The 12,841-nt window shown below is 36.0% G+C and overlaps 1 protein-coding gene across 2 annotated transcripts in view; it reads right to left on the reverse strand.

Annotated features, from left to right (window-relative positions):
• The window catches only part of otofa (otoferlin a), a 74,320-nt gene that overhangs the window by 17,530 nt on the left and 43,949 nt on the right, over positions 1-12,841 (reverse strand). For both annotated transcript variants that reach the window (XM_086167520.1, XM_086167518.1), the window contains exons 6-24: positions 11,765-11,838; positions 11,322-11,448; positions 10,716-10,770; positions 9,489-9,620; positions 7,533-7,595; positions 7,141-7,225; positions 6,806-6,965; positions 6,416-6,602; positions 5,983-6,169; positions 5,119-5,342; positions 4,289-4,397; positions 3,602-3,788; positions 3,361-3,481; positions 2,435-2,535; positions 1,880-1,970; positions 1,379-1,495; positions 1,054-1,206; positions 366-558; positions 48-172 (exon numbers count right to left, since the gene is read on the reverse strand). In XM_086167520.1, coding sequence (XP_086023646.1) covers positions 48-172; positions 366-558; positions 1,054-1,206; positions 1,379-1,495; positions 1,880-1,970; positions 2,435-2,535; positions 3,361-3,481; positions 3,602-3,788; positions 4,289-4,397; positions 5,119-5,342; positions 5,983-6,169; positions 6,416-6,602; positions 6,806-6,965; positions 7,141-7,225; positions 7,533-7,595; positions 9,489-9,620; positions 10,716-10,770; positions 11,322-11,448; positions 11,765-11,838 — 2,491 coding nt within the window. The remainder of the gene's footprint in view (positions 1-47; positions 173-365; positions 559-1,053; positions 1,207-1,378; positions 1,496-1,879; positions 1,971-2,434; positions 2,536-3,360; positions 3,482-3,601; positions 3,789-4,288; positions 4,398-5,118; positions 5,343-5,982; positions 6,170-6,415; positions 6,603-6,805; positions 6,966-7,140; positions 7,226-7,532; positions 7,596-9,488; positions 9,621-10,715; positions 10,771-11,321; positions 11,449-11,764; positions 11,839-12,841) is intronic.

Here is a 12,841-nt window from a genome sequence, read left to right on the forward strand (position 1 = left end):
TAAATTCCCTCAAATACATTCACAAATTGACAAACTCAATGTCTCACCTCAGTAACCTGACTATGTGTGGAGAAGAAGACCCTTGCGAAGGGGTCTGAAAGGCCACTGCTGTCAGCAGCAAATAGACTGCGTGCTTGATACATATGTGCTCTCAGCTGGAAGACCTGCTTCACTGTTCAACACACAAACAGGAACACATCATGACAGGATGCAGAGTACAAGTGATTAAAAGTAAGAATTAGGTGACTGTGATTGGTTTTGATTGGCAAAAATTCTTAGGGTAAAGCATCGTTTAACACCAAGTACTTTGGATCTTACTTAAGAGTCACCTGCTTACATTCTTGTTATTAAGGAACTGTACTTACTGTTGTAGATGAGGCTGACAGGAGGCACAGAATGCAGACAAGAGCCAATTTTGGCTGTTTGGACCTCTTCAAAACCATTTGGGAGACCACTGAGGAAATCCTTCCTTTGCTTGTTGAGGCCAAGCCACAGATACAATTCCAACTTAGCCTGAACTGTCCAACCTCCAGGTCCAAACCCCTTCTTACCAGGTAGCTGTCGACGACACGAGATCAGCAAATTACGATCAGCTTTATCCCTCAGGGAATTGTTATGCATCAAATCCCCCTAATATGTGTTAAATATACAATCATTTTGTCATCATTATGTCAAATTATGTCTTTTATTTTAACATGATTTTATCGAAAGATAATGATATATTTTTTCATATATCTTCTAAAGAGCTTTTCACTTAAGTTACATGTGAATATAGTTTTGTGAATTTTTGAATCTTTTCTTCTGGATAGGCTTTAAAATGTACAAATCCATTACAAGTAAAGAGTTGAAATATAAATAGAGAGCATTCCTTCTTTATTTTTTAATAATGGTTAACCTTTGATGTCAAATATGTAACAGCTTTTATTTGTTTGATGTCAGATGTTAACGCGCCTGAATTTTACATTTTTAAAATGTTATCACTATTTCCCTCATCAGACTGATGATGGATTCTCCTTTGATTTGATAAAAAAATTTAAGACAGAAATTACCAACCTTGAGAAAGACAGCTTTGACTTTACCACAGTCTTTTCCTGTTTCCTCATCAACTGTGGAGTAAAGAATATCTTTGGATGGAATTCGGGCATAAGCGATGCGCTTGTTGTTGCTCATCATCCAGACAAAAACATCTGGGATGCTGTGCTGTGGCTGTAGGAGATGTGTGTATCACTGATGATGTATCACTTCTGATTCTCTCATCGATATGTAATTAGTACTTTCATTAATGGGGATCATTATCCATGCAATCATGGCTCGCCACAGTACTAAATGTATTTATCACAAATTTAGAGCAGGATCACTATCAGAGTTAAATTCACACCTCATCTGCAAGGAACCGAAGTCGCTGCAGGAAGTTTTGCACCAACTTAAGTTTGTCCTTGACCGTGTTCTTCTTCACCTGCATCCTGATCTGCTTGGCTTGCTGACCCATGCTGTCCTGCAAGGTGACAATGATGCTTTACTACTAGAGAACTGATCAAAAACACCTAGTCTAGAGTGATACTGTAAATAAAAACTGTAGTTGTATTAATGTTAAGATCCAACCACAACTTGTGAGCTGAAGATGCCTTGTGGATGAGGGGTGAAACATCTTCAACCACAGTAAAGTTTTTTTCTAAAAAGACTTTACTTACTGTTTTAAAATTTGCATTGTCTCATGGGACAGTGCTTATTATGTCTTTCAGATTTACATGGGTTTGATTTAGATTTTTTTTTCCTTGCACAGAAATGACAAACAGTCATTTAAAAAGAAAGAACTGTTGACACGACTTATCAATATGCCATAAAATAACAGTATCTTTATACTGAACAGAGGGCATACCATCTCTCTCATGCAGGACTTAAGCCTTTCTCGATCCAGTTTGGTTCTCCCAGCTTGATTCACATCCTTGTTTGCCAAACTTACAAACCGACTGAAAATAACATCAAAATACAGAGGAAGGAAATAAATTGAGATTTGATGAGACGTCAATATCTTCATTATTCTGTTTAACTTAGACGGCCCTAATATTCATATTCTTTAATCTAATTATCTAATTTACAACATATGCCAATAATTATCTAATATAATCTGACCTAATCCATTAAAAGAAGACAATATAATGTAGTTAGGTATAAATTGCCGGTCAAGTCACCATGATCAATATTAATGTGTGATGATTAATATTGATCTGTAAGAACCATGACCTGGATGACTGAGAATCTTCATAGATATATTGCTACACACTTAGGAATGAATATCTGGACTTGTTCAATATGCAGAGCTATTGTCTTCAGTGACACCAGGGGTTTTATGAATATTATAGCACCCCCTGAACACAGTTTTGTGATTCCATGTATCATCAAAAACATCAAGCTATTATAACATATAGCTTGCCTGCAGCCGATACTGAGCTCCTCAAGCACACCCCTGAGTCTGCGTTCTGGGTAGGCCTTTTCTGTCTTAATGATCTCCTGAACGTCATTCAAACCCTCCTCCTGTCAAAGGACAAATATTATGCACAAATTTATTACCTCGGTATATAAATATTTATACTTTTAACCTTACTATATATGAGGATGGCAGCAATTGTATCCATTCAAATTCAGCTACTATATGAACTGTGTTTTAAGGAAAAAATATGAGCCCTCAATATGTTTAGCCGATTGGTCCAATCACCACAGCTAGCTGCAGTTACCCTTATATTAAAATTTCCCCCAAGTTATGACTTATTTCTTGAAAAACGAATCCCGCTGCCATCAACCGCAACACTAAGTTGTAAGGGCCAATAACTCAAAGCGAATTTAACATTTTGCTTTCTTCACAAGGACATATTATTCCTTTTATCAGGTTTAGCCAGTGTAAAACTCTTCACTTTTTTCACCTTTTTTAAGCCTTCAATGTTCTTTTTTTGCAGTCAGGACATCAATCCTGATGCTGTCACTATGGTTGCAACTTTTCAATTACAACAAAACTATATCTTAATCATCCTGCTTGCTTGCGAGTTACGCTCTTAATAGGACCATAACTTACAAAATGAACATAAAAACTGTACTACAGTGGGTATGAAAAATGGGACGGATGTCATAAACGTATTCATAAATGTCTTCTGAAAGAAAATTACTTCTTCTGTCACTACTTTTCAGACCTAAACTTCTTTCAAATAAATACTATTTATCAGCACAAACATTTAAGAGCATCTAACTTAAGCATTTGGACACTCATATTCAGCATAAGAGCCAACTGTTGTGCTCACCGACCGAAAACTAAAAATGAACAGGGTATCGTTTTTAACTGGTATGGAACATCAACACTATACCGACCAGCTTGTCAGCAATCTTGTCAATTATGTTGGAGTTGTACAGTCGCCTTTTTTGGTCCTGCCACCAGCTCTTAATGTACACGCAGGGCTTCTTTTCAAAATACGGTAAGTGGAAGTAATTTCTGTAGAGTTAAAACAATATTTGAGATACATAGTATGTATGTATCTAATGTATCATTAGTGTTATTCTGTTTTGCACTTGCTACACTCTTGCGTGTGGTCTGGTGACATTTCACTCTGACCTGTCTGTGACGACGGGCTTCATGGGAGGAGTGGAGGAGATTGAAACCAAATCACCATCCTCATCAGCTTCATCTTCACTGGAATTCTGAATAAGCTCACTCTCCTCCTCATCATTTTCACCATCTTTCTTCTGCTTCTTTGCTGATGATGGCTTGCTTACACCATCAATCTGATTTCCATAGTTACCTTTTGAAAAGAACAAATAATTTTGGAATTGCTGACAAGTACCACTACTGCAGCAGCATACATGTGAGAGTGTGTGAGAGTGTGTGTGTGTGTGTGTGTGTGTGTGTGTGTGTGTGTGTGTGTGTGTGTGTGTCTGTCCATATGCAGTATAAACTTGAATTTAATTGAAAGGACCTTAGCCCCTATATAGTTTGCACTTGTAATTTCTCTTAGCTATTCAGGCTTATTGGACTTGATTAACATAAAAAACAAAGCATTATCTGTTGAAATGATGTAGTTTTTGAGAAAAATGATGTTAATGCACAGGGAAATTCTGTCTAAATTTTAATTTTCCACATTAAAAGTCAGCCCAAAATATGTCCACAGATACAGATGGCAAGTATTAGGAGGTTATGTATGAACTTATATGTAAGTATAAGTATGTAAGAAATTATGATTTATACTATTTGACAGTTTGCATGCATGCAAATAATAATGAGATATAAAGAAAATATACTCACCAATTGTAATTTCAAAGCTTATTGTCTTATCCCCAATCTTTCTATCAATCATAGTGGCTTCCAGGAAAGAACCAAAGAGGAAGAACTCTTCCATTTTCCCTGTGGCACTCTGATTAGGAAAGGGTCTTTAGTGAAATTCTATTGAACTCGTGAAAATAGAATATAGCAATTTCTTTAATTGAGCATGGAGTAGATACCTACCTGAATTAAAAAGCAGCTTGGTTTACATATAAAGTCCTTCAGTGTACTAGTGAACATTTGTCCTATATTTTTACTGTGTTCTTCTTGAAATATGATTACAAACAATTACTAATTTGAGGGTAATATCAGTTGCAGTGTGTGGCGTTGTATCCCAGGTGACCATTATACCTTTATGGCACTGAATTGATTGCAAGACTCATTACAAAGCAGTAAATTTAGAGTAATGTAATTGGGCACAGCTGGCAGTGAGCTGCATGTTGCTTAATGTTGTTCATGTTGTTAATTCTATCATGTAGTAACCTGTGCCTTCGAGAAAGCATACATTTAACTTAGGTTAAATAGAAGGTCAAATAGGTGGCATGCTTGCATTGAGGCAGTGCCTAAGAAAATCTAACAATATCTTTTGTCCAAGCAGTCAACTTCTGCACTGGTGAATAGTAGCATTACACTGTTAACAGTGGGGTAGCAAGCAATGAAAGCAGATTTTCTTTCACTGTGTTGTAAGATAAATACAATTCGCTGATGCTATTCTGACGGACAACTTATATGCAAGAGTTAGAAAACCATAAATTCATTTTAGTGTGATATAATACATTTGTGCATTAAGCAATTTTCCTACACCATCTCACCTCAGAGACATTAGAGACAGAATCTACTTGCACTTCTGTGGAGCCAATAATCTCAGGAGAGGTGGTGTCAAGGATCTCAACTGCAATGGATAGCAGCAGACGCGCTCTGAACGACACACCTTCTCCAAGTCCATCATTCAGGTCTTGGTGTTCATCCATAAGGGTGTATTGACGTGTGGAGCCGTACATATTGACCCAGGCTGGGCCCATGGTGGGAAGAAACCCTGACCAACCACCAAGAAATGAAAAATATATTAGTGTACTGTATGTAATCTGCAAGGACACTTTAAAAATGTATTTAAAGAAAGCTATTTGCAATATTCAGCACACTATGTATCAATAATTAGTGATGTCTACATTTTTACAGGGCTAGTTAATGTTCTTTCACTGTCCTTTTCATGATCTTTGCCCAGAAAAAAAGCATATCATCTTTATAATAAAACTGTATCAAAGTGATGTGCCAGAGGTATAAGAAATACCTATGTATGCTTATTTTCTCAGATGCAATAATACCAAATATAACATATTTTAAAAGGTGGTTCATGAATTCTTGCTCATATGAAAAATGTCTCTTTTAGAAATTATAGCCTGGTTAATCATGAAAACCTTGAAATGTCAATGTGAGCAGGATTGTCAGTAAGTTGCATGCAGAGAGGAAATAATATCTCAGTACACTTGGGTTCAGTATGTAGCAATTTAAGTATAATTTGCAAGTTATTGCTCTCACTGACCAGGGATAAGTGGGTCATGTTTTCCAATATAGTGCACCCAATGGAGACATACCGAAGGTGTTTACCAAGGGACCAACTAATTTGCCAAACCTGACAGCTAATCAGTACTAATTAGGAAGTTTTCACATTTCACCTTTATCTCCATCATTGGATATTTTGCGAAGGTCAACAAAATGAGTTCCAATTGCAACATCGTTGACCTTATCAGAATCTCGAATTTGGATCTTAATGCGTTTGCAGAGAGGAGGAAAAAGTTCGGTGAAGATGACTTGCTCATTCCAGATCGGTTCATAACTGCTTTTTTGGACTGAGGTCTTCCCCTGGAGACACAAAACAATGAACTTCAGAGCAGAAAATATATTTGTGATGTCTGATTGAGAATGAAGAATTTACTGTAACTGTAACTGATCAGGTTAATTTACACATACTGTACTCATCTAAAGAGTGGAGGATGAAGTTCTATCCAACTAATGGTCTTATCTTGGTTGAAAAATTGGTTGAAAATCTCAAGAACCAGTAATGAAACATGCAAGGAGCAGTGTTGGGTGCAATGTGGAGGAAGTTACTTTCTGTCCGGCAAAGTGAACTTGAACATAGGGGTCGACCAGGTCTCTGTTCTCTCCTATGAAGGCCTTTTTTACATTAGCCATAATGCTGGTGTTCATTTTGGGAAGACCTTCTGCACGGTAGATCCTCACATAAAACCTAGCCCACTGCCTCTCCACAGGGATGCCCTCTGGAAGAAGAAGGTTCCTGGTATACAAAGAACACAAAAAGTAATTACGGCCCTTGCAAAGAGTGTTTATTTATTACAACAGTAAAATGGTAAATTTAATAACAAAGAAGCAAACAAACTACCAAAAGAAATTGCTTGGGGTAGTGTTTGATCCAATTTCCCTAAAACCACCAAAACCACAAACAAGCAAAACAAAAACATTTAAATAGTATCCCATTACCCCTCTATGTCGTCCTCATCTGTCTCATTGGCCTTGTGAGGGGTCTTTATATTGTCGCCCTTCCCGACCACAGCAATGTCACACTTTATGTAGCCTTTGCAGCTGGCGGTGATGTCATCAGGGTCGGACAGCATCGCCCATTTGTGGTAGAACTGGTGTTCTGTCATAGGAATCATTTATTCTCTTGGTCAAACAAATAACTACACAACAGACTTTATGAAATAGATTTCAGTACATTTCAGAAGACGAACTTTTAATTCCCAAAATAAACCTTCACTTTATCATCAAGTCAAATTTCATTCAAACTCATTGAGACACTATAGCTTATAGTTTACCTGGCTGAGAGTAAACAGTCCCGACATCCATCTTGAAGGTCCCCACCAAGGTACCGCTCCGAAGAAGGTTTTTAGAGTGAATGGCCTAATCACAAAATTAGAGATCAAAACAAAGTGGTCCCTCTAAAATAAGAATTCATCTGATTCTCCTTTTCGTACTGTTTTTGAGAGACGTGTAAGCACTGACTACATGTTAATGAAAGACGGAAAAATATGGCATGATTGATTGACTTACAACACTACTCAGGTGTATGAACTGCATAACATACTCCAAAAGTTAATAAGATTTGGATTTTTTTTAATTTAGATATCATCAAACATTACTGCATGAGAAATAAAGTAAGAAATTCCTGTATTCTTCAGCATGAATTTATCCTGTGTAGATTACTTACTGACAGCTTGATGATCTTGTCAAACATGACATCACGAGGGACATGGAAGTCAAAGACAAAATACTGTAGAAGGAGAGAAAACGATTCAGATAAACTCACTTATGCAGCGGCAAGACTAAATAACTGAGGACACAATTAAAATGTTGCTTTTTAAATGTGTTTAAAGTAGGTCAATGATATTTCAGTGTTGAGTTAATCAAAATAACAACACTGATTCTGAAGCCTTTCATTATATAATGCTGGAGAACAGTACACTCTGCAGAAAAATGTGGTATTGAAAAACACATTTTAATCTAAGTTTACACGGGAAACACCTATATATGATCATTATACATGTTGCAATTTATGAATGAGGCCAATCATCTGTGTTTCCATTGCTTTTTAAGCAAATATGTGTGTATCAGTGTGTTGCACAATATGTCATCTTATCAATAGTATGGGTGAACTTTTACAGACAAAACCAAAGTACCAAAGTAGTTGTAGTAAGAGCTGTAAAGTTACTCTAAGGCTATTATGCTCTTCAAGCTGGTTTCTGCTGTGTGTCCAGAGGGAATTTTCAGACAAACAGGAAGAATCGATAACAGACTAGCTGTCACTTTAACTTCCTACAGAAAATGGCCCAGAGGCTGAGCTCTGCATGATCCTCACATTACTTACTAACACTTTCAGGTTCTTTGGGAATAATCTCAACAAAGTAGTAGAGCAGAAAATAGTAACACTACTTGGCCATGTTCAATGTTCATAGTTGGTCTGCACCACACAGAAAAACAGGAACAAATCAATGACTTGTGTCATAACAATTAAGACATTGACTAAATAAGTAATATCCTTCATAAATGCACTAATGCTGTTTACTCTCTTTTTTGAATATTTGGTTTGCAATGCATTCATTACAAATTTTGACATTGATAGCAAAATGATGCAATGTTTATTGTGAGTATTTTAGGTACAGTATTTTGTGGGTATTATTCATGTTCTAACAGTCTGACCTTTTATGTTTTATTTTGGGATTTATATTCTCCTATATTCTCCCTATCTGCATGGGTTTCTTCCAAGTTCTCAGGTTTCCTCTGACAGTCCAAAAACGTTCTGAAGGTTGACTGGAAAAATTGTGAAAAATGCTCTACTGTGTGTATTAGAGAGTGAATGGTTGTTTGGCTCTCTATATGGCCCTGCGATTGACTGGTGATTGGTTCAGGGTGTATCTCGCCTCTCGCCCAATCACAGCTGGGATGGCTCCAGCATCCCTTGCAACCTTAAGTCTAGGATAGCAGTAGATAATGAATGAATGGTTGAATGAATAAATGGTTTTTGGTGCCTTTCCTGATATGCAGCTCACATTCAATACCTCAATGGGAATAAAAAACAGCATCACAAATTACATATTCAAACTATATGGCTATCAGACTTTTCAATTCCCCTTCCCTCAGCCGCAGGGAATGTTCAAATCTTTGTAGTTAACAGTTAAGACAATTTATATTTCATTGTATTTCTTATTCCTCCTCCTTCCTACTATTTCTATTATTGTTATGTTTTTGCTTGAAACTCTGGCACAACAATTTCCTTTGGGATAAATAAAGTTGTTCTCATCTCATCTCATCATTATATATATATATATATATATATATATATTTGTTAGACTAATCTAATAAAAAAACAAAACAAAAAGAGTGATTAAATCAAGCATGCCATGATAATGCAGTGCCTGTTAATGGACATTACAATTTTTGAATCAACTCTGTGGTGTCAGTTAGTATCTAGATTTTTTTTTTTTTTCAACACAAAAGTTACATTTAAATTGACACAATAATGCAGATTTTTTTTTTCTTTGTCAGCATTGCAACTTTTGCAGCCGCAAATATGATTTCAGGGAATTCATACTATACTATCTCTGAAAATTTAAAGCTTGAATTAATAATTTTATGAACTGTTTTTATGAATATTTAAATATCTCACCTCATTGTAATAAGGGCAGTTAGTGGACTCCTTCATTGATGTGTATTTCCTGTCATCTCCAATCTCCACACACACGACAGGGTCCATGTTGAGGCCAATCAGTTGTCTGGCTTCGATAACTGTGATGCTGATCTGATGGAAGACATATAACCATCAGATGCTACTCAGTCAAAAACAAGTCAACTCTGTCGCAGCTTAAAGCAAAATAGGCGCGAAAACAGCATAATAAGTCACAATAATTACCAACTGAAACCCAAAGCAGTCATTCAGAGGGAGATGAAATGCTTTTCTATCTTTTTCTTTTACCAAAGTATGTTACATTTTTTAGACTGACTATACCAAAGCTAAAGGTTGCTCTATTTCAGAAAATCCCTCTATAATTTGTTTTTCAATGATAAAGAAAAGAAAAGATAAAAAGCTATGAAGAAAAATTCAGATAATCACATTAATGAAATCATGTTCATTAAAAAAACCTTAAATTGCCAAACAACACCAAAATCACTGCTTTTTCCCCCTTTTTTCCTTGTATTTGTATGGTTTTTTTGCATGTGATGAACATATGTCCTTGTATATGCATGAAAGGAGCATCTCTGGAACAGATAACAACAGAACATAACAAACATAATAAAATAATTTCCCATTGAGGATTATTTAGTCTGAGAGTAATTAACATATTTTTTTGAACATTGTTATTGCCAAAGTCTGGAGTGTTTCAGGCTCAAGTTTTTAAACACTCTACGCTTTTTTCATTTATTTTTGTCAGTGAACCATGTTTCTATGTCGAGACTGAGCTTTATACCAAGAACAAAAGCCCTGAAAGAGAAAGAAGTTGAAGTCATTGGCTTGAGACAAAAAGAACAAAAAGACCTCAAGAATTAGACAGTGGGTGTACTTTCTGTTAGTGGTAGTCTGGCATCAACTGAATGTCGCTTTCTTGACCTGAAGAATAATTGTTTTAGTGGAATCTACATAATTCAACCAAAATGCCTTATTAAACTTAAATGAAAATGTCCTGTATTCACATGATGCCTCAATGATGCCACGTGACACTGAATGATGAAAGACCTGCCCAACTCAAACTCCCCTCTTCCATGTTATGTATAATTTATATGTACAGATTCAAAGAATCACTCGAAATAAAATTCATTTTTTCATGCAGGCATACTTTTTCGGAAACTATGCACAAAAATACCCCCACCCCCACCCCCATCCCTTCCACACACTAACCTGATAATCCACTGGACGCCCAGAGCTTGGTTCCATCTTGATATCTGGTTTTGACCTAAAGAATTAAAATTGGTTATTTTTCAGTGAATACACTCAATTGTCAAAGTAAGTCTTTAACTGAATCCATCAGTGAACTCTGCTATTCTGAAGTTGAATCATTATTTCATATCAGATGTAATAGGATTCCTTTTAGGAAAAGATGTCATAAGATACACATGTTCTAACAAACTTCCATTTTTTCTTTAATCAGCAGTGTATCTTGTGTTTGTTATTGAGATATGAAAATTGCTGTGGAAACACATCTATAGGCAACATGTTTTTTTTTAATGATGATTTTATGCATGATAGATATTCATATATTGATGGCTGATCTAGTGACTAAATACCTACATGACTAATATTGAGACCATCAAATGATCATTTGACATTTAATAATTTAATATTTTGTGGAAGCAAATATATCATATAGGATGTCAGTACTGAAAGAGGGGCTTCTGTTATTCAATATTATTTTTTTCTATTTTTGCTTGTTTGTTTCTTCCAAGCTGTTCAAGCTGGCACTACCTTTGTGTGAGAGTACTCCACTCATCTAAATAAATTAGATACCTCTTATTGGAGACATTTGTGGTGACAGCAGTGACAGAGGCAAGAGAGATGGTGTCTGGTTCCAGCATTCCAGCAAGACGCATCGCCTTCCTGTCCAGATCTTCCATGTCAAGGACTGCTGGCTCATCTGAAGACAACCATTCAGAAACATACTGTTAACACATCCCAGGCTAGGGACCTGTAATTCATGTCCACTCATGTCTAAAATAAACAATCAGTTGTGAAGAGATTAAATAAAATGTTTATTGCCCAAATCCACTGTATATGAGATCATATAATAATGGTCGTTTTTTGGTTTTTTTTGTTGGTAAAGCTGAGATTCTCAAATTTTGAGGTTAGACATTTTGCTGTTGCTTACATCAAATAGATATTTGAAAGTTTTTTTAGCATCAACATGACTTTAGATTGGGGGGATCAAATAAGACTTGTTTTGTGCAGTTTACCTCCTTTCTTGTGGTCATCTTTAGAGCTCTTGATCTTTCCAAGCTTCATGGCTGAGAAGACTCCCTTCCCTGCTCTAGTGAAAAGAAAAAAAAAGTCATCAGAGTGAAGGAAGGAGCAGAGGGACCTGACAGCGCAGTCTAGTGCTCTGAACTTCAGATCCACTTGTCGGATATAAGTTCAGTTTCCTCTTATTTCCTCTTACAGACCATTATTTGCATATTTGCATTTAGAGCTAGACATCACTTCTACACTTCATACAACCCCTACTATCCTTCATGGTAGGACATTTAATTCCATTTGACAGTTTCCCACCCATCAAGCATCAACAAGTCTTCAGACCCTCAATCACAAAACAAAAGTATCTGGTGTCCTCACATTGATATTATCAGGATCACATATCACTGCGACAACAAAGAGGTTATGATGTCACCAGTACGTTGACAAATGAGAGACATTAATAATTAAAAATGAGTGTGACCATTCAATTTGCTGCGGATATGGATCTCTGTCAGGAAATTAATGAATAAGGTTTTCCCTTTGTTTGTTCAAGCATTCAGAGAGAAGTATTCAGTAACAGAGTTCAGTTTCTGTTTTGATCTTTAGCTCGTCATTCTAGAGCAATGCTTGATCTCATTACAAGGAGCATGGAAAGAACATTACAGCATTACTTTTCTTGAAACTGAAAGTAATGTAAGCTTGCAAAAACAAAACAAAAAACAAAAAAAAAAAAAAAGAAAAGAAAAAAAAACATCAAGAGAAAAGGAATTGCTCAAAAATGAATGTTTAGTCATTCTGGCCAAATAAGGTAAAAATATATTCAGTTTAAAGATCAGACCATAATGATATCATATTCCTCACTGAAAAACACCTTCAGTTGTAACAATATTTAAATTGTAGAGCAATTAAATTAATTAAATAGACAACCAACAATTAACTAGCCCAAATTATTTCACCATTTATCATATAACCAATGTATTTAACAAACCATTAGACCAAACTCCTGCCCATCTCTGATAGCAATGATTTGCCTTTTTTGTTGCATCTATTCATATTCTCAAGATTTAAATCTACAGCTG

The sequence above is a fragment of the Fistularia commersonii genome, chromosome 20, assembly GCF_037954325.1.
Source record: "Fistularia commersonii isolate RoL2024-O1a breed Wild chromosome 20, RoL_Fcom_v1.0, whole genome shotgun sequence".
Lineage (NCBI taxonomy): Eukaryota > Metazoa > Chordata > Actinopteri > Syngnathiformes > Fistulariidae > Fistularia > Fistularia commersonii.